Below are 23012 nucleotides of genomic sequence, written 5' to 3'. Positions count from 1 at the left end.
CGGTATCAATTCCGCACCAGGCGCTGGCGAGCTCTCTGGAACATGTTACAATAATTTAACCTCAACTTTATCACTGCACTCTGTACAGCTGATAAGGAAAAAACTCATATTATTTGTCTGTCTTGAGGGATCCTCACTGTTTGATAAGCCATGGCCCTAGAGTATACTAAAATAATTCTGTTCAATTCCCTGACAATGCACATAAAGGGGGGTGTAGCCTTTCATGATTTCTCTGTTTCTAGCAAGGCTCGCCTCTTACAGTTGTTAAGGATGACATTTAGGAGGGTGCATAAAGCAAAATGACAGATGATTATTACAAAGCAACAACTAGAACATGTCAAAAAGCCAGACCCTATGTGCCGCATGGAAAACAAAGAATTATTTGTGTTATAACGCTATCTTCTGCATGGGCAGAGAGAGGAGAGATATCATTATATCCTTTCACATAAAAGCAAGGAAACAATTGACAAAACAAGACAGCAGGGAAAGCCAAGGGAATGATGGGATATGTGGAAGGATGTGTTAGCGGCAGGGGATGAGAGGCGCGGAAGGGGCTTTATAGATCAAAATAACAAGAATATACAAGTCACATCTTCTTAAAGGAACGCAAAAGATAACATGAACGTATAAACATGAGCATGAAGTATCTTTTTTTTTTCTTTTACAGTAAAGGGAATGTGAGATATCCTATAGCAGGAGACACGGTCATCAGATGACACATCACAAATGACCACTACAGAGATACTTCTCTTTTATACAAATGCATATCATGCTTATGCCCATAAAATGTTTTACAAGCCTAACGGTATCTTTCTGTAGGACTTTTCTTGGCCATTAAAATGATCTCTTCCCTCTAATTTCCCCAAGCACTGGATGTTACAAACAGTAAAAGCAATTCAAAGTGAAATGAAACGTTCCTGATGGTAACAATAATGCCGGTTCTGCACTAAAACTCTTCGGTTTGGATTTAAAAAAAAGAGTTTGTCAAACATTACATGAAATTACTTAGGACTCCAAAGGGAGGCAAGCAAGGCGACACATCATTATGGCAATTACATTTAGATAATAGTCAAGACTGGTTTTGTAGGGTGGACATTATTACAGAAACTGATTACTAATCTATATGTAATCATTAGAGATTAGTGATGAATTAATTTATTGAAATTCAAATTTGCCATCTTCTACAATTTTTTTTATTTGGATCACAGTGAATCACATGTACTTCAATAGCCTGGGAAAGAATTAATGTTCTATGAATGCCTTCTGTACACTTTATCTGTGCCCTCTGGAACTCGTGGTCAGCATGTAACAAACTATCCTACATCCATGAGTTTTTACTTTCAAACTCCCTTAACCTTCTGGCTCTTACTGAAACATGGACCCAGCAGATGGACATCAATGTGACTGTCTCATACGGTGGCCTACATTTTTCACATACTCCCAGACCTGAGAGCAGAGAAGGTGGAGGTGCTGGGCTAATCCTTTCAACAAAATGTGCTTTTCTGCTTTTCAGTTTATGCCCCCAGTACCCTCACTTATCTTCCCTTCTTTTTTGGTTCACACTGTCAGACTCTGCTCTTCATCTCTCCAAACAAGCTTACTTCAACACCCTCATCACCTCACTATCCAACAATCCTAAACAACTCTTTGACACTTCTTATTTCCTCCTCAGTTCAAGAGTTTAGGCCCCCACAACCAACCTCATCGCTGACGATCTGGCCAATTATTTAAAACAAAAAATTGAGCATATCCAAAGGGAAATTTTCTCCCAATCCTCTAATATCATGCATTTCTTCCCTCCTGCACTTCATCTAGCTCACCTTCTGTCTTTGAACCGGTCACAGAAGGAGAAGGTAAAAGGGTACTAGCATGGGGAGAGAGCGCCCGTTCTACCTGTGCATGCGCGGTAACGACGTGGCTGTTACTGCGCATGTGTGGGGAATAGCGGTGACATCTATGTTTTACTTGTGCAGCCGCAGGAACAGTCTTACGGCCACGAACTGCGCCTGATGTTAATTTCACTGCACTCCCGATGCGATAGCGTCGGGCCTATTTCTAGTTTCATTATAAAACACTGTTTGGTAGGGGTCTCCAACCATATTGGTTGGCCAGTAACTCCAGAAAACTTAAAAACAATGTGGGTTTTTGAATAAAATGTACTAAAAATATATATATAAATACATTTTCACGTAATGTAAAAATGAACAACAGAACCCATAATTCTGGTTCTGTTAAATCACTAGTCTGATAGGTGTAAAATAAAATAAAATAAAATAGTATTTTTGTGCCTACGAAGTATCTAGTTTTCCACCCCTCCACTCACAACTCCGATTAGAAACAGCAGTTCTCCGACACCTAAGATTTATGCAAACATTGAATATTTGAATAACTTTAAACCGCATAATGTTATTTTTGCTAAACATGTAATGCAAGGTTTGGATGAGATCAGACCAATTTATGGTTTGGAGGCAACCTGCTGAACAGACTGCTCTGCTGGCTCTAGAAGCCAGGTGAGCTAATCCTCACCTCTTTAGCTAAGCACCATTCTCTCAGTTGGTCCCTCGTCTGAAATAGAGGGGATTATGATACAGATGCCTGTTTTCTCTGCAAGATTTCTGCCAGACTAGTGGTTTTAAGATCTCTCATGAAAAAAACAACTTTACAGAATGACAAAGAAAAAGTCGTTTTGGACAGATTTAGCTTTAGAAACAGTGAAGATATGATGCTAGAGATAATAGACAGACAATTACTGGTATTTTGTAGTAATGCAGGGCTAATGTCGGGGGAGCATGTGTATAATTGGATGTCATCAGCATTGACATGTTACTGGAAACCAAACCTGCTGATGGTATGTCTGGTAGGGGTGGTGTATAGAGAGAAGAGGAGGAGTTGGTGGAGTTGGTTATGCACAGTATCAAATACAGCAGAGATCCAGGAGAATCAACATGGAGTAGTGACCATTAGATTTAGCTGTTCATTATAGACTTTAGTGAGGGCAGTTTCTGCAGAGTGTAAGGGTGGAAACTAGATTGTAAGGGCAGTCAAGATTTGATGTGAGTAGACCAAATATCTACAGATGAAAGTGAGATTAGGTCTGTATTCAGTAGAGCAATTCTAGTTCAGGGATAGGGTTTTCATAGGAAAGGGTTACAACGACATGTTTGAAGGAGGAGGAAAAGATACTCGATGAAAAAGAGAGGTTAAATATTTTAGTTAGGCCAGTAGTCACAGCCAGGGAGATGGACTGGAGGAGGTCTGAGAGAATAAGGTCAGTGGGGCAGGTAGTAGGGCGAGAAGAAGGGTCCTGTAAATGCTGGAGAAAATGTGTTTGTTGAGATGTGCCGATTGGTTTTCCGTATAGGAATAGGAACAGTCAGCTCAAAACTTTTCAACGACAAACCAGTAGGGCAGGAAAAAATATATTTTTTCTTTATGTTTGAATGTATTTGCTCTATTAAAACATTCAGAGCAGTTACCCTATATGTAACTACAAAAAGTGTTGCCCATGTTAATAAATTCATACTCTTGTGACCCATTATATGCCATATGTAATTAAGTTGGCTGTACATAGAAAGCTACATCCAAGATCAAACAACAGTCTTATCCCATACTAGATGGTGGCCCGATTATAACGCATCGGGTATTCTAGAATATGCATGTCCACGTGGTATATTGCACAGCCCATGTAGTATATTGCCCAGCCACGTGGTATATTGCCCAACCACGTACTATATTGCCCAGTCACATAGTATATTGCCCAGCCACATAGTATATTGCCCAGCCACGTAGTATATTGCCCAGCCACATAGTATATTGCCCAGCCACATAGTATATTACCCAGCCACGTAGTATATTGCCCAGTCATGTAGTATATTGCCCAGCCAAGTAGCATATTGCCCAGCCACGTAGTATGTTGCCCAGTCACATACTATATTGCCCAGTCACGTACTATATTGCCCAGTCACATAGTATATTGATTGCCCAGTCACGTAGTATATTGCCCAGTCACGTACTATATTGCACAGCCACATAGTATATTGCACAGCCACGTAGTATATTGCCCAGCCACATACTATTTTGCCCAGTCACGTACTATATTGCCCAGTCATGTACTATATTGCCCAGCCACATAGTATATTGCCCAGCCACGTAGTATATTGCCCAGCGCACGTAGTATATTGCCCAGCCTGCGTAGTACATTGCCCAGCCCGCGTAGTATATTGCACAGCCCACATAGTATATAGCAATGTGGACATCATATCCCTGTTAAAAAAAAGAATTAAAATAAAAAATAGCTATATACTCACCTTCCGTTGGCCCCTAGATCCAGGAAGCGTTTACCGACGCTCCTCGCGCGCTCCGGTCTCAAGAGTGCATTGCGGTCTCGCGAGATGATGATGTAGCGGTCTCGCATAGGCAGCATCAATAGTAAAAAAGTTGGTCACACAGGGTTAATAGCAGCATTAATGGAGTGCGTTACACCGCAGCATAACGCGGTGCCATTAACCCTGTGTGAGCGCTGACTGGAGGGGAGTATGGAGCGGGCACTGACTGCGGGGAGGAAGGAGCGGCCATGTTGTCGCCGGACTGCGCCCGTCGCTGATTGGTCGTGGCAATTGTCGTGGGTGTTTTGCCATGACCAATCAGCGACTTGGATTTCCATGACAGACAGAGGCCGCGACCAATGAAAATCCATGTCAGAAAGACAGACAGACAGACAGAAGGAAGTGACCCATAGACAATTATATAGTAGATCAACCATCTGTTACAAAAGCTATATAGAAAGAATCTAGAAGCATTAAAAAAAATCATCACGCCAACCCAATCTAAGTTTCGTTTATTATATCGAAACATAAAAATAGAACATTTTTTTTAAACGAACAAGGGGGGCATGAAAGTGTAAGTGGGATTCAGGTCCGGACATGGAACGGATTATAATAAGATACTGCAGCTATGTAATAATATAAATATTTACTTAGGGCTTGCTGCACACATCAAAAGTAGTGGCATGCTTGGCAAATTTCAATAAACAGACCAATGGAGAGTTCAAAGATATTAGTACGGTACATCTTGAAATGTATAATAAAATAAAAACAGTGCAGCAAGTTCTGAAGGACTTACAATCTTCAAACTCAAAAGAACTCCACTTATTGTGAGTTTTTGTAATTCGTTCTGCCCTCCCCGGTAACTGGCATGATTTTAGCTACTCTGTACTTTAACTGATTGACAGACTCGGCCTCTTCAGGGAAATGCACAGCTAGAAGGGAAGTGATTGTTTGATCAAGCTGCAGACTTTTCAAAGGATGCACCTTCTTTGATTTTGCATATCTCAACATGGTTTCTCTCCACAAAAGCAAATAAGGCCAACCGTAAAATTGAATTTCTGCTTTCGAATTGGGTTAATTAGCAAACACATAGCAACATTAGACACAGACTCTAATGATACATGCTCATGCGATCGTAATATTATGTACAATGAATAATCTGTGAAAGACTCTTGTCTTTCAGTGCCAGAAAACTGATCCTGTGTGTTTAGAAATCTTTTCATTCGCATCGCTGAGCATCTACACAAGATATTCATGCTCCAAAACCCTTTAAGCCATCTCAGTCAACCATATATATTCTACCTCTGGTTTCTACTTTGGTATTGCTTCACGTGAGCAGAAATGAAAGGATTGTAGAGGGAGAGACAGTTTTTGATTTCTTACAAAAATGGTAATTTCAATTGATTTATGGCCTAAGAAAGAAAACCTAACACACTGTAAACATAGGAAATGGGAGAAAACAGCACAAATTGAATACGGATTGTGACATGTATCAAAAACTTTAATAGTTAACGAGTTTTAGAACAGGCATTCATAAAAAAAGAGGTTTGCAATGACCAACATAAAGTAAGAAACTAAATTGGAGTGGGTGGATGGGGGATGTCAGGATCATCTGCTCAAAATAAGAAATGCCATTACTGGTAAACAAAGAATGAATTATTGGAGTTGTAAGGAATTATTGATTTTGGGAAGAGTTATGGATCGCCCCCCAAGGGCCGTGGGGTACTCGGTACCGGGTCCTGCGGTTCACAGGGGGATGTCACGGTGGCTGACCCGGTCCGTGGTCCTGGGACGTCCATGTAAATGGGAAAGGTATTTAAAGGGATAGAGTTTATGTTCGTGATGCCAATTGTGGTATTTGGTCAGGGTGCTGCTTAAAGGGGTCCGCTGGGGTGATGTTATGGCAGCTAGATGGTATACCTTTCCACAGGTGAAGTGTATCCCCAGGGCTTCCCGGTGTGTAGATGGTGGATGGTGCGAGGCGCAGAGAAGAACAAGGACACAAGGTTGCAGTCTCTTTACCTTTACTGAAGACTTCAACATCCACAGTCCAGGGCACCAGATCACAGGGCAGGCAGAGTCCGGCCGGTTTAGAGGCAAGTCCAGAGTCCCCTTGTCCAGGTGGAAATCAGTAGCCTTCCCTTGCGCTGCGGTGGTGTAGTCCCTTACTGTCTATGGCTTCACATAAGGGTCTCACAGGTGCGATGTTTCACTCTCTCTGTCCCCCATATAAGATAGGACAAAACCCGTATGACTGGTGACTTGAGCCTGTTTATAGGGTCTCTTAGATAACCCGGCTCTGTAGGTGTCACCGTGCCTCCTGGGTGTAGGTGCGGACAGGTAACCTGCAATTAGCTGTCCTGCCGGTCTCTGAAATAAGGTGTAGAGGTCCTTACTCCCTCGGTATTCTGGCTACCGGGATTTTGCGCCTCAGAAGGAGACAGCTTGAGCGGGGCTGGTCCCCTTCTGGTATCCTCTCCTGCTTCGACTCCCTTCACGCTCGCTGCAATACAATTCTGCCTTTCAATGTCTCTTTCTGGGAGCTGCAGCTCTGAGGGCATGCACAGCTCCTTTGACCCTCTGTCCTCCTCAGACTCTGGTCTGGAACGAACAGAACTCCTGTCTGGAGCTCTGCCAGGAACTAAACCCTGTCTGGAACTGACTAACTTTCCCTACAGACTTCCAGTTATATACAGTACAGACCAAAAGTTTGGACACACCTTCTCTTTTAAAGATTTTTCTATATTTTCATGACTATGAAAATTGTACATTCACACTGAAGGCATCAAAACTATGAATTAACACATGTGGAATTATATACTTAACAAAAAAAGTGTCAAACAACTGAAATTATGTCTTATATTCTATGTTGTTCAAAGCAGCTACCTTTTGCTTTGATGACAGCTTTGCACACTCTTGGCATTCTCTTTATGAGCTTCAAGAGGTAGTCACCGGGTATGGTCTTCCAACAATCTTGAAGGAGTTCCCAGAGATGCTTAGCACTTGTTGGCCATTTTGCCTTCACTCTGTGGGCCAGCTCACCCCAAACCATCTCGATTGGGATCAGGTCTGGTGACAGTGGAGGCCAGGTCATCTGGCGTAGCACCCCATCACTCTCCTTCTTGGTCAAATAGCCCTTACACAGCCTGGAGGTGTGTTTGGGGTCATTGTCCTGTTGAAAAATAAATGATGGTCCAACTAAACGCAAACCGGATGGAATAGCATACCGATGCAAGATGCTGTGGTGGCCATGCTGGTTAAGTGTGCCTTAAATTTTGAATTAATCCCCAACAGTGTCACCAGCAAAGCACCCCCACACCCTCACACCTCCTACTCCATACTTCACGGCATCCGTTCACCTTTTCTGCGTCGCACAAAGACACATTGGTTGGAACCAAAGATCCCAAATTTGGACTCATCAGACCAAAGCACAGATTTCCACTGGTCAAATGTCCATTCCTTGTGTTCTTTAGCCCAAACAAGTCTCTTCTGCTTGTTGCCTGTCCTTAGCAGTGGTTTCCTAGCAGCTATTTTACCATGAAGGTCTGCTGCACAAAGTCTCCTCTTAACAGTTGTTGTAGAGATGTGTCTGCTGCTAGAACTCTGTGTGGCATTGACCTGGTCTCTAATCTGACCTGCTGTTAACCTGTGATTTCTGAGGCTAGTGACTTGGATAAACTTATCTTCAGAAGCAGAGGTGACTCTTGGTCTTCCTTTCCTGGGGCGGTCCTCATATGAGCCAGTTTCTTTGTAACGCATGATGGTTTTTGCCACTGCACATGGGGAGAGTTTCAAAGCTTTCCCAATTTTTCGGACTGACTGACCTTCATTTCTTAAAGTAATGATGGCCACTCGTTTTTTTTTACTTAGCTGCTTTTTTCTTGCCATAATACAAATTCAGTCTATTCAGTAGGACTATTAGCTGTGTATCCACCAGACTTCTGCACAACACAACTGATGGTCCCAATCCCATTTATAAGACAAGAAACCCCACTTATTAAACCTGACAGGGCACACCTGTGAAGTGAAAACCATTCCCGGTGACTATCTCTAGAAGCTCATCAAGAGAATGCCAAGAGTGTGCAAAGCAGTCATCAAAGCAAAAGGTGGCTACTTTGAAGAACCTAGAATATAAGACATAATTTCAGTTGTTTCACACTTTTTTGTAAAGTATATAATTCCACATGTGTTAATTCATAGTTTTGAAGCCTTCAGTGTGAATGTACAGTTTTCATAGTTATGAAAATACAGAAAAATCTTTAAATGAGAAGGTGTGTCCAAACTTTTGGTCTGTACTGTATATGTGGGGAGTGACCTAATAAATAGGATCAGAAGCTCTCCCTGGTGGTCTGGAGTGTGAAATGTGTTGCATGTTTGTGATACCTGGATGCAGTTATCCTTCTTTGCCTCCAAACATAGCATCACTCTCCCCGAGAGGAAAGCAATACCACTGCGACAACCAGGACCCTTACCTGTTATGTTTTCAACATAAAGTAATTGCTACTCACCTTTCCCAGCTCCAGCGCCAGGCGCGCCATATATCAGTACCAGTGACGAGCTCCCTCTGGTGCACATCGGGCTACCATGCTAGCCTCTGTTGTCATGAACATAATCCTTTTCGTCTTTCTCAGCATGCTGCGTGATTATTCAGATAGTCTGGCAGAAGCTGCTACCTTACTGCTTACTGTTATTCTGCCAATCAACTCAGTTGTGCTTCACCAATGGGCTCTACTACCTCTAACCTCAAGTGTTACTCCTGAAAAAACAAGCTCTGCTATACAGTTTGCATACTCGGTTCTGCTGTTCCAGTGCGCCTGTCTGTATACTTCTAACATCAAGAATGTCTCCTGACAAGCTATTGGGCTCTGCTACCTAACCTCAAGTGTGCGTCCTGAAAAAAACAAACTCAACTATACAGCTGCACGATGCTAAATCTATACTAAAGTGACCCTCCCTAAAAAAACAGCTCTGTTATATCACTGTGCTCTGCTACAGTCGATCTTAAAAGTATCAGCAGACAAACCCAACTCTGGTACAACCATTCAGCTTTGCTGTTACAAAGTGCTTGTTTACATACTCGGCTCTGTGTTCCAATGTGCCTGTTTGTATACTCGGCTCTGCTGTATCAGGCCTGTAAATTCAGCTCAGCCTTCCTTGTCCAAAGTGTCATTCTGTATAATCAGCTCTGCTGTTCCACGTGCAAGATGCTGAACCGCACTGCACTATTACGTATTCTCGAAATCAATAGTAAAGTAGGGGAACTATATCCAAAATCATAAGAAAATACCCTAACTATAAAAACACTTTTTATTATTAAAACCAAGGCAAACTAAAGTGACAACAAAAAACAAACAAGTGCTCAAAACCTACCCACAAACCTAATGGGGAATACTAGACGACCCTAGCTCAGATGCCTATAATTGCCCCTTCCTAACTGCGGAGGTTGGCACCCTAGGGGGGAACGTTATGGCGCCCCCGCTCCACGATGGCTCACCCTAGAGGCCCTGATACACCCTATTGCCGCTATTGAGAACCACTACCCACAAACTAAAGGGTCCTCTACCACTAGACAAGGAGCCAACTGTGCTAGGGAGAACCTAGATCCCCACTAAATATAAAAACAATGTATGAACACATGGCATAGAGATGGTGACTCAGATAAAGAGATACCGCTCTGTATATAGTTTTATACGGTTACTCCAGTATATGAGTATAAGATTTCCACAAGGCAGCCATATCCAGACCACCTACACAAACCGCAAATATATATACATAGAGAGCCCTGCAGGGGATTGCTCTTCTCTACAACCTGGTATAGACAACCGTAGTTCAAAAAAAAACCCCTACATGGATCTGATCCTGATAGCACCGATCCATTAGATACACAATTACAACATGCGGTGTGTTTAAGTGCTCATCTCTGGATGCGTCAGCGGTACTGCACCATTCGCCATTGTTACTTTGCGCCTCAACGCGTTTCGCCTATACAGGCTCTTCAGGAGGCCTGATACAAAGATATCCTGTGTCACATAGAAAAAAGTGTTTTTATAGTTATGGTATTTTCTTATGATTTTGGATGCACTGCACTATTACCTTTTATCCATGCTATATATCCAGATGTACACCTTAGAGAATATACCGCACAAAATGAGCCTCAACAGTAATTCCAAATATGACTTAAAACTCATATATAAATGTTTACGGTCAGCCATATTAAACAGTTTCCCAAACCTTAAAAAATTTAGTTTTGCACACTCTGCGACATTTCTTTGGTAAAATGCCAAAGCCAAATTTACCAATGTTTTTCGTCATTTATTACACAATTTTTAGTACCCATGCCAAAACATAAAAATTATGGGTTAAAATTTTGGAGTTAACTGCAACATATTTATGATTGCATTTCGACAAAAAAAAGACATAAGAAAGCTGTGTTAAAAAAAAGGTATGGAATAAACACATTTATGTTGCAACCATGATCTTATGCATTGCTAACATTGGGAGGTACGTGAACTACCAAACTTAAAAAGAAACTCTGGATTTTTGCATGCCAAATTTATAATTAAAGGGAATCTGTCATCAGTTTTTTTTATACCATCTAAGAGTAGCATAGTGTAGGGGCATAGACCTCAATTCCAGCGATGTGTCACTTGCCGTGCTGCATGCTGCAATTTTGAGAAAATCACTGCTTTCCACTCGCATCACCCAATTGACAGCTTTCTTTTCACACTGTCCATAGGCAGAAATTTGCTGTCAGTGGTGGAGATGGGTAAATACAGAGCTCATGAATATGGAGGACTACCTGGCAGCAGGTTTACTAGTCCTCTAGTGATACATCACTAGAATCAGGGTCTCTGTCTTTACATCAGGTTGCTCTCAGATTAGGTGGCAAAGACTTGGTGACATATTCCTTTAAAGGGAATCTGTCACGCCAAAAATGGCCTATAACTAAGGCCACCAGCATCAGGGGTTTATCTACAGCATTCTGGAATCCTGTAGATAAGCTCCCAATGTATCCTGAAAGATGAGAAAAAGAGGTTAGATTATATTCACCTGGGGCGGGGGTCCCACAGCGGTCTGGTCCGATTGGTGTCGCGATTCGGGGCCTCCCATTTTCATACGCTGACGTCCTCTTCTTGTCTTCTTGCCGCGGCTCCGGCACAGGCGGAATTCTCTGCCCTGTGGAGGGCAGGGCAAAATACTGCAGTGCGCAGGCGCCGGGAAAGGTCAGAGAGGGCCAGCGCCTGCGCACTGCAGTACTTTGCTCTGCCCTCAACAGGGCAGAGAATTCCGCCTGTGCCGGAGCCGCGGCAAGAAGACAAGAAGAGGACGTCAGCGTATGAAGATGGGAGGCCCCGAATCGCGACACCAATCGCCAATCAGACCGGACCGCAGTGGGACCGCCCCTAGGTAAGTATAATATAACCTGTTTTTCTCATCTTTCAGATTACATCGGTGGCTTATCTACAGCATTACAGAATGCATTCCAGAATGCTGTAGATAAGCCCCTGATGCCGGTGGCCTCAGCTTATAGGCCAATCTTAAGGTGACAGATTCCCTTTAAAGGGACACTGTCACCTGAATTTGGAGGGAACAATCTTCAGCCATGGAGGCGGGGTTTTGGGGTTTTTGATTCACCCTTTCCTTACCCGCTGGCTGCATGCTGGCTGCAATATTGGATAGAAGTTCATTCTCTGTCCTCCATAGTACACGCCTGCGCAAGGCAATCTTGCTTTGCGCAGGCGTGTACTATGGAGGACAGAGAATGAACTTCAATCCAATATTGCAGCCAGCATGCAGCCAGCGGGTAAGGAAAGGGTGAATCAAACACCCAAAAACCCCGCCTCCATGGCTGAAGATTGTTCCCTCCAAATTCAGGTGACAGTGTCCCTTTAAGTTACAACATTTATTCAACATGATAATGTCTGTAACGCGCTGTGGAATTATTGGTGCTATATAAGTGAGTAAAATAAATAAAACATTTGCGTGGCGGAGTTGAAATGAGAACACTAAAGATTTGGCAAAAATTATGCTTTTTTTTTAATAAATTTAAGTCAAAATATATAAGAAATATAGTGTTTTTGAGCTTCTACCTTACAACATTGAAAATCTGTATCAGCTCTCACTACTTACAGAATACACAGAATACACACAGAATGTATCTATTGGTGGTACCTGCTTTACAAGGAAATGGTTTAAATAATCTTGAAATAATATTAAAATAAAGTGCTTATACTGTACATTTTTTGCAAATAACGTCACAATATTTTTTGTCACTTTCTTCTGTTGTCTTGTGGTACTGTTAGATATTTTTTGGCGCCAAATTCTTCAAATTGGCAAACATGGCTCATGAATTTTGTGAAAAATCAAAAATGCTCTTTATTTTTGCCTTTAACCATTTTTACGTTTTTTAGCGCAAAAAAGTTGCACATTTCACTAAAATGTTGTTCTCTGAATTTATAACATCACTCCAGAGAGGACTGGAGTACATTTGAGGAAAAAAAACCTGGGACTTTTTTTTAGCTGCAATTAGTGATTTAGCAAAAAACATCTGGAAAGCCCAAGAGACCCCCCAACACACAATGATCAAAAATGAGTTGAACACATGCTATATAAAAAAGAATATAAAAAGGGCACAGAAGAAAAAAGGATGAGGTGCAAATAAATAAATAGGCAAAAAAACATCAAAATATCAAGAAAATATACAATAATGAATTTGGCCTTTTGGGCTTTAATAAAGTCTAGTGAAGCACTGCAATGCTCAAGTGCTCAGTACTCGAATCAAGCACGTCGGACGCTCGGAGAACAATGGAAGAGAATGGCAAACTTGAACGACATTGTTCCAGATGATTCAAATGAGCTTCTTATGGGGACCCGAGCACTCGAGCACCACGTGATCCTCGGCACTTCTTGATCGAGTATTGAGCAGTGCCGCGCACGCTCGCCCATCACTAATAAATGATATTTAGAGCAAGAAAACTTGGCTTCTAGGAAACATGATAGAACATGCTTTGAAATGTAGGTTTTGCTTTTCTCCAGTTGAGTCGGTGAGCTCAAGCTCTCATTGAAGTTGACGAAGATGTAAGGCCACGTTCATACGAGCGTATTTCAATGTACATATACGGAACGCAATGCACAGAACTTACAGTATATATGTCTATGAGGTTGGAATTTCACGTCAGGAGACCTGCGGTTAGTCTGGGCATTGTGGTCCGTAAAAAGACAGTGAAAAATGCTGATATAAATCTTTTATTTACGGTAATTGGGAAAAAAATGTAAAGACATAAAAAAAATAACTGGTGGAGAAACGTTGAACCAATGGACCTATGTCTTTTTTTCAACTTGTGTAACTAATTACGGCACATACATTTGCAAGATATACAGTGGGGCAAAAAAGTATTTAGTCAGTCAGCAATAGTGCAAGTTCCACCACTTAAAAAGATGAGAGGCGTCTGTAATTTACATCATAGGTAGATCTCAACTATGGGAGACAAACTGAGAAAAAAAAATCCAGAAAATCACATTGTCTGTTTTTTTAACATTTTATTTGCATATTATGGTGGAAAATAAGTATTTGGTCAGAAACAAAATTTCATCTCAATACTTTGTAATATATCCTTTGTTGGCAATGACAGAGGTCAAACGTTTTCTGTAAGTCTTCACAAGGTTGCCACACACTGTTGTTGGTATGTTGGCCCATTCCTCCATGCAGATCTCCTCTAGAGCAGTGATGTTTTTGGCTTTTCGCTTGGCAACACGGACTTTCAACTCCCTCCAAAGGTTTTCTATAGGGTTGAGATCTGGAGACTGGCTAGGCCACTCCAGGACCTTGAAATGCTTCTTACGAAGCCTCTCCTTCGTTGCCCTAGCGGTGTGCTTTGGATCATTGTCATGTTGAAAGACCCAGCCACATTTCATCTTCAATGCCCTTGCTGATGGAAGGAGGTTTGCACTCAAAATCTCACGATACATGGCCCCATTCATTCTTTCATGTACCCGGATCAGTCGTCCTGGCCCCTTTGCAGAGAAACAGCCCCAAAGCATGATGTTTCCACCACCATGCTTTACAGTAGGTATGGTGTTTGATGGATGCAACTTAGTATTCTTTTTCCTCCAAACACGACAAGTTGTGTTTCTACCAAACAGTTCCAGTTTGGTCATCAGACCATAGGACATTCTCCCAAAACTCCTCTGGATCATCCAAATGCTCTCTAGCAAACTTCAGACGGGCCCGGACATGTACTGGCTTAAGCAGTGGGACACGTCTGGCACTGCAGGATCTGAGTCCATGGTGGCGTAGTGTGTTACTTATGGTAGGCCTTGTTACATTGGTCCCAGCTCTCTGCAGTTCATTCACTAGGTCCCCCCGCGTGGTTCTGGGATTTTTGCTCACCGTTCTTGTGATCATTCTGACCCCACGGGGTGGGATTTTGCGCGGAGCCCCAGATCGAGGGAGATTATCAGTGGTCTTGTATGTCTTCCATTTTCTAATTATTGCTCCCACTGTTGATTTCTTCACTCCAAGCTGGTTGGCTATTGCAGATTCAGTCTTCCCAGCCTGGTACAGGGCTACAATTTTGTTTCTGGTGTCCTTTGACAGCTCTTTGGTCTTCACCATAGTGGAGTTTGGAGTCAGACTCTTTGAGGGTGTGCACAGGTGTCTTTTTATACTGATAACAAGTTTAAACAGGTGCCATTACTACAGGTAATGAGTGGAGGAAAGAGGAGACTCTTAAAGAAGAAGTTACAGGTCTGTGAGAGCCAGAAATCTTGATTGTTTGTTTCTGACCAAATACTTATTTTCCACCATAATATGCAAATAAAATGTTAAAAAAACAGACAATGTGATTCTCTGGATTTTTTTTTCTCAGTTTGTCTCCCATAGTTGAGGTCTGCCTATGATGTAAATTACAGACGCCTCTCATCTTTTTAAGTGGTGGAACTTGCACTATTGCTGACTGACTAAATACTTTTTTGCCCCACTGTAGTTAAGGAAGGTTTCTAAATGCAACCAGTAATGTAAATAATGGAGGAGTCATTCAATTTATAAGAATACATCTCCAATGCCTTAGTATTAATACGATTGCTATTACAAAGTGACTTTTCTTTATTTCATGATCAAGGATCTTTAATTGCTCTAGGTATTTGTCTTGTACTATTAGCTGTACTTGCTGAGCTAGAAGAATGCTGGAAGGTGGGTTATGGTGCCCCAGAGACCCCCACTTGTAATATGTCCCCCTGCTGACGGTAATATGTGTCAGCCTGCGTCTAGCCGACACATTGTATGTGAATCTGGTGCAGTCCTGACTACATAAAGATGGAAATCAGCAGTACCAAGGACTTGGATTTTGACAAGCACCACATGTTCGCTCCTCGGAAAATGACAACACCTTCGCTTTCATAATGACAAAGCGGTTTTTACTTTGAAGCAAACAGAAAGGAAAAACAATACAAAAATAGTAATCTAGAGGAAGCACCAGTGTCCTGGGATCCTGCAGAAATGTGCGAGCGGCGTGTGACGGCAGTAGAAGCGCAGGACGGGTGTCATTAAATATAATGGTGCTTGTGTGCAAAGTGCTCTTGTCAGAGGTCTCTTTCAGATCCATGGATATCTCTTTCCCTGATAAAAATCCCCTGGAGGTAGAGCTCACACAGAAGATGTACCGGCTGTCAGGCTCAAACAGCAAATTATGCAGTTTCTACTGACTTCCCTGCCTGCTGACTGCTTGCCAAATATATTTTGTTTCTGTTTACATTATAAAAGGCCTCATCCTGCACTTTGTATTGATGCTGTTGACTTGAAACGGGTTCATTCTGAATTCAGTGGTATTATGGGCTGGAAAATGAGCCGGGCTGAGGACTATTAAAGGGAAGATGAGATTTCCTCCCTGATGAGCCAGCACTTTGCATTCTATAGTTTCCCAGTACATCAGTCATACTTTCCTCATGTACTAAGTACTGAAATCATTAGATACAATCAACTTAAAATTTTGGGATCGGTAAGAAAATATATTCTGTAGTTTTACAATACTTATTGCTAGACTGCAGAATTCTGTAATCCTTATATACACTCCTCAACACTGAGATGGTAAGATCGAGAAGGAAAAGTCATGGAACACATGCATCGACAAACAGGAGGCAATACTCAATCATCCCACAAGACTTACCCAAAACTACACGAAAATGACCATAAAAAGTATAACTTAACTGAAAACCTACCACCAAAAAGATAGTAGATTACAAGCTGAGCAACACTATGACGTTTTAGGCTTGAAGCCAGTGTTGGCAAGTATATTAATCAGTAGTTAACCATAGTCTATCTCCTGTAGTCTTTGTTGTTCTCACCACTGATCGTCAGGAACAGTTCTTTTACCTAGGTTAAAGAGATTCTTGATGATTCATAAAGGTTCCTGGATAAAATTAAAAGAACTGTTCCCAATGAGCAAGTGATTATGGTATTTTACTGACGAACAACCCCTTTAAACGACAGCAATATGAGCAAGCTCAGGTCACTGCTGTTAGAGGTAGATGTTGGCTGTGTATAAAAGTCAGCTTCTCCCGGTAAAGCTCAGCTCCTAGCCCACTCCATACCCCGGCACCAGACAAGTCAGAATGAATTAACCCCTATTCTGTATACTTCACCATCACCATCATATACTGTACCATCATCATGTTTGATTGACTATGTAAGGTAACTTTGTGTGCTACAATTTGTAATATTCCCTGTAATAAATCTCTACACTAGTAGCCAGGAAACATCTCTATTACAGAAAAACAGGGAGACACCTCAGATTTATTTGCTGTCAAATATACAATGGGTTGTGTATTAATGCACAGGTTGATAATAGACTTTTGTCATTTTTTTGCAGTGAGTCCTTCTGAGATTACACTATTGTGTGCAAAATATACAGAACATTAGTCATTAAATGGTAGCGACAACTGTTTTTTATGTACAGAATGTAGACTCTGTTCTATCCTAGCTGTCTATGGCAATGAAAAAAGCCATTATCAAATAAGAGCTCCATCCAATGACCTGCAAGCAGCATCTCAAGAATGGACAATGGTTATGCCACCTACTCTGTTTATTCATGACATTTTTTTTATAAACCAGTGAGAAGAATACTTCAGGTACCAGTTATCACATACAGAAAAAGCAATAAAAGCTCTAACCTGGTTGGTGGCTGCACACAACATCTGTACATCTGCTTGCATTCATTTTTATATTTCAAGAATATTCCCCTGCACGACTATGATACATTATGAACAGTGAAAAATGTTACATAGTACAGTGTAACTGCACAAGTAACAGGCTCACAAGGAGCATGGTGGAAGCAGCTACTAATCTATCGAAGGACACATCTGCATGGAGTTGTAAATACCTTATTCTCCCTATGTTGGTGCAGGTTTCCACCCAACTCCTATTGTATGCTTTCAGGGAACAAACACAATGCAGAAGTAACTGTAGTATACAACTAACCGTGTGTAGTAGGAGTCCACACCGAGACTTTCCCGGACATTTGCGATGTGCTGCTCTAGAACGGAACTGTTTGACCCCTGAAAACTCAAACTTCCAGACTCTGTGAAATCGCCGGTGTGTTCTAGAGTTGTGTCTCCCAAATAGTATTCATGAAACTTTAATATTCCTACAACAAAGTAACAAAATACCAAATGTTGTTAGTTGTTTCCTTTAGCTTTAGAGTTTAAGTCCTCTTTTTCTCAGAAGAGGCAATTTGCATAGTTGTTTCCTGACATTTTAAACTTACCAAAATGCATTGTGAATGAACAAAAGAGAAATCTATATCAAAACATTTAGTGTGACCACCCTTTGCCTTCAAAATAGAATCAATTTTTATAGGTACACTTGGATAAAGTCAGTGATTTTTTCAGGAATACAGTATAATCAGGTGTATGAGTAACCAATTATGCCTAGCAGTAGGTAATGGTCATTATTTTAATCAACTGAAACAGAAACAGCCGTGTAAAAGGCTAAAACCTGGGTGAGGAACAGTCAAACTCTGTTATAAATGAGGTTGTACAAGACAGTTTCAGGTCACAGGTCGTTCCCAAACATAAAGCCAAAGTCAGCAAGAACTACCTTCAGCATAAAGAAGAATAAGGAGTCCTGGAAGTGATGATATGGTCCCACAGGGCCATCACCTCACTTTTATTGAGTCTATCTATCTTGGATTGCATGATGAAGAATTTGTCTATGACTACGTCCACAGAAGATGTGGTTACTACTCCAAGATGTTCAGAACAACCTCCCAGCCACGTTCCTTCAAAAACTGTGTACAAGTGTACCTAGAAGAATTGATGCTGTTTTGGAGGCAATAGGTGGTCACACCAAATACTGATGCAATTTGCAGTAGATTTGGTGGTGCTCCCAATGGTTGGACCCATACTGAACTATAAGTTACCACCTATACAGTGGATAGGTGATATCTTCTGTTCACCAAACATCTCCATTAATTACAAATAAAATAAAGTTAGTTAATTCACTCTTACCAGATCCAGGAGCAAGCAGCCAGCTGTAGAGATAGCCCGCAGCCAATGAATAGTAAAGCACCAGGCCTCTTTGGCTATTTACAGTCTCTAAAATTTGATCAATTGTCACCGGTGTATAAGGATCAGATTCTTGCTGCCCAGTTTGCCGTTCAACAAGCAGATCTGCAAAAGCCCGCGTCCTTCCTCTTTCCGCAACTGCTAAAGCCTCATCATGATGTCCTAAAATATATATTAAATATTTATTATGTAACCTGATAGCAATAATCCATTAATACGTCTCTTTCTTCCTCTTTAATGTTTTGTCCCATGGCCCATTTTTATCATAGTAAAGATGTGAAAACCAAATACGATCCTGTAGCAGAGCGTTATCAAGTACCTGCATGCTGTAAAGTATTCCGGTGAAACGTTTACCACCCACACCTCCAATGTGTCTGCTAGTAATTATGGCTCATGCTGACTTTCAATTAGCACATGTCTCTAATAGGCCTCTTTCACACTTCCGTCTTTCTGCTTACGTCGCAATCAGTCGATTTTTGAAAATGCAGGATCCTGCAAAAAAATATGCATTTTCCCATAGACTTGTATTGCCAATGGATAGCGATGTATGGCCACACGTCACGTCCATCGTGCACTGGTTGCTTCAGGTTTTGGCGGCCCGTCGTCACAGAAAAACGTTCAAGATAACGTTTTTCTGTACGTCGCATCCAGTGTTTCAGACTGCGCATGCCCAGCAGGAAATATCGCTCTCACGATCTTTCCTGCTCGGCAACGCAGACGGAAGTGTGAAAGCAAACACTTCCGTCGGTACGTTGCGCCGACGCTTCGTGACTTCGGTACCGACAGAAGTGTGAAAGAAGCCTTAGTGCCTCATGATGAAGGATTTCACCCTAAACTGGTTCGTTTCTGTACCGTTCTGCATTTACCATATGTACCGTACTTTACATTCCTTTTTCTATAGGTTCTCCATAATTGCAATAGTTAAATCGAATCTATGTTTTAGTAATGCAACAGATCACTAAATGCTGAACTTTGCATGGATATAGTTGTCAGCAATATTTTCACCTTGACAGAACAACAATTTCTACAAATAAGTGAAAAATGGTAGAAAATGGCCCATCTATGTAAACTGCATGTATCTAGGGGGGACAATAAAATAATTACTTCTTGGATGCTTTGGTCCTCCCACTTTTTTATATTTTATTGTCCATGCTTGCAAAGGATCACAGAAAAAGCTCACATTATTAGCGGTTGTCTTTACTAGTCTACAATGTCCCGCTGACTATGGGTCTCATGACCTGAACTAGCAGCATCACAGGCATAGAAGACACTTTTGGTTTAAGGCATGAGACCCATAGTTGGATGAGACTTGTGGCCATAACAAGGACCAAAAAAAAAGTAGCTATAAACTAGGGAATCAAATAAAAAATAATCAATAGTTAGCAATTAAATCCCCTGCTGCTCCAGTGAAGACAGGACAATGTTCCCAACCGGTCTTTGCATACTTTGCTGCAGCAATTATCATGGGTGGGGAACCTTTTTTCTGCTAAGGGACATTTGGTTATTTTTACCATCCTTCTCTAACTTCGCCTACAAGGTACTTCTGACGTTGGCACTGATGTCAGGATGTAAGCTTTCATTGCACGCTCCTCAGTGTTCAGTAGTGACCGCCGCGTGCCCATACTCACAGAAAAAGAAGACATTAACAGGCTGGTGGCCGTCAAAACACAGGTGTCAGTCCAAGCACTGCAGTCCCAGGAATATACCTGGGGGCCGGATAAAAGGTCATCATGGTCCGTAAATAGTCCGCGGGCTTGAGGTTTCCCACCCCTGTATTAGATGGTTGCTGTTAGTTGAATGTACTACAAGAAGCTGCTAAGGCAAGTGATTGGCTGTGGCAGTCATGTGGAAGTATGTGATGTCATAACTGCACCAAAGCAAACAAAGACCGGCGGGGACCACAGGAGCACCTACAGTGGAACAGCCACAGATTTAACAGGTGATTAAAGGTTATTTCTAGTGATGAGCGAGTGTACTCATTGCTCGGGTTTTCCAGAGCACGCTCGGGTGACCTCCGAGTATTTGTTAGTGTTCGGAGATTTAGTTTTCATCACGGCAGCTGAATGATTTACAGCTATTAGACAGCATAAGTACATGTGGGGGTTGCCTGGTTGCTAGGTAATCCCCACATGTAATCAAGCTGGCTAATAGCTGTAAATCATGCTGCTGAGGCGATGAAAACTAAATCTCTGAGCACTAAAAAATACTCGGAGACCACCCGAGCGTGCTCTGGAAAACCCGAGCAACGAGTACATCACTAGTTATTTCCCTATCATAGCACATTCTCTTCTAGGCTAATTTTTAACTCTTATCTGGGGTTCAGATTATAACACATTTAGGTCAGCGAATGTTCAATTGATTATTTTCACAATTTTTTTTGAAGATCGTTCTGTCATTGTGATTAAAGGGAGAGACAAGTAGTCTGTTGTTGGCGTATTTGCCATGGACAGAAGATAAATCCTTATGTGCTGATGTACAGACAGCAGTGCATTATTTGTGTGTGACAGGTCCCCGTAAGTGCCATGACAGCGGCCCTTGTCTGTGACTGAGGAATGCCGTTATTCTTACCGAGACTGATGAGCACCCGCTGCAGAGCCTGGTATGAGGACGTTTGCAGATCAAAGAGGGAGAGCTTGTAGTCAGTGCTGAGCTGCGCCTCACGCCGTATTGTTTCAAATAACGCTGAGGCTCTGTAAAGCTGAAACCAGAGAGAACACTTTGCTCATTAAATATCTGACAACCTGTCTTGAAATGTGAGTGTCCTAAGGGGACTGATGCTATTTTGGTCATTTCATACTATTGTAATTAAACTAGAATTATGCCAGCCAGTCTGAAGAAAGAGCAGATGCTGTGGTATATTTATTTACAGTGTGTGGTGTGTTTTCATTTATGGATATTGATTATGCTACAATTCTGAAACATGAGCCAACTGCGGCACAACCAAGCATGTTAAACGAGACATATATTCATTTATTCATTAAAAGGTGCAGGAAAGAATCTAAATATAATCCATACAAACAGAAATCTTTGTAATAATATGGTTTCACAAAAAAAAACCCGAAAAACTCCAAGCAAAAATACAGAATCACTTTGTGATTATGGTTTTCTTGCACTACAATACTGATGATCTGATATCTGTGGTAATGATGCAGTTAAGGAAGACCTGTCACTTGCTTTAAAAATTGAGTGAAGAAACTTGTAAAAATCACTGAGCTCCCTTCATTCGGAAATCTCTGCTTGTAGCACAACTGGGCGTTTCTTCAGAGTCATCTCTGGGGGCGGGAGCTTTCACCCCTCCCTTCCACATGCTACCAATCACAGCTCGACAATGTCTGGTACTGCTAGACGGCTAGATCAGCAGCCAAGGTGATTGGCAGCATGTGGGAGGGAGGAGTGAAAAGTCAGGTCACCAGAGAGAACTCTGAAGAATTGCCCAGTTACACTACAAGCAGAAATTTCACATATTGCTCTCCAAAAGCAATAAATGTGAATAACTCTGCAATGGACTGACAAAGTAGAAAATGGAAGAAAAGCAGCAGAATCAAAGGAGCTTAGATATTTTTTTTTTGAGCATGTGATAAGTCCTCTTTAATGGGATTAAAGCTAGAATGCACCAGGAGCACCACCAATCAATATAAATATATCTATCAAGACAATGGGGTGCAAAAACAGTGGAAAACTAAATATACAAAGAAAAAAGAAAATAACCACTGGAGGATATGCACACCAAAAATAATGTAAGTTAAAAGAGAAAAAAACTATATTGACAAACAAAGGTTAAAACATGATTAAAACCATATCTGTCCCCCCTCCAATGAAATATATAAACTACCATATGACAGTGGGTGGATCTGTAAAAAGCATGCCCATAATCCATCAACCATAACAACAATTTTGCAGCAAAACACACTGGCTGTAATCATCAAAATACTAATAAGTAGTACATAACATGCTTAGCTAAATCTATAATATAATGCTGCGAGCGTCACTCTGTCCGAAGCCTTTATAGACTGTGCAAGCGCCGGCGCAGTCTGGACCCCACAGAGTGACGCTCCCAGGAGATCGTGGTATGCGTAAGCACTGAACGCACACTGCGATCTCCACCGGAGAGGCAGGGATGCGCCAGGA

At 41.7% G+C, this 23012-nt stretch overlaps 1 protein-coding gene across 1 annotated transcript in view; it reads right to left on the bottom strand.

Moving 5' to 3' along the window:
• Positions 1–23012, bottom strand: part of TTC28 (tetratricopeptide repeat domain 28) — a 667947-nt gene that overhangs the window by 216118 nt on the left and 428817 nt on the right. Inside the window, exons 9-11 of the mRNA XM_069758682.1 lie at positions 21453–21582; positions 18828–19046; positions 17800–17965 (exon numbers count right to left, since the gene is read on the bottom strand). Coding sequence (XP_069614783.1) covers positions 17800–17965; positions 18828–19046; positions 21453–21582 — 515 coding nt within the window. The remainder of the gene's footprint in view (positions 1–17799; positions 17966–18827; positions 19047–21452; positions 21583–23012) is intronic.

The sequence above is a fragment of the Ranitomeya imitator genome, chromosome 1 (genome assembly GCF_032444005.1).
Source record: "Ranitomeya imitator isolate aRanImi1 chromosome 1, aRanImi1.pri, whole genome shotgun sequence".
Taxonomy (NCBI): Eukaryota; Metazoa; Chordata; class Amphibia; order Anura; family Dendrobatidae; genus Ranitomeya; species Ranitomeya imitator.
This window is presented reverse-complemented; position numbering and strand designations above follow the sequence as displayed.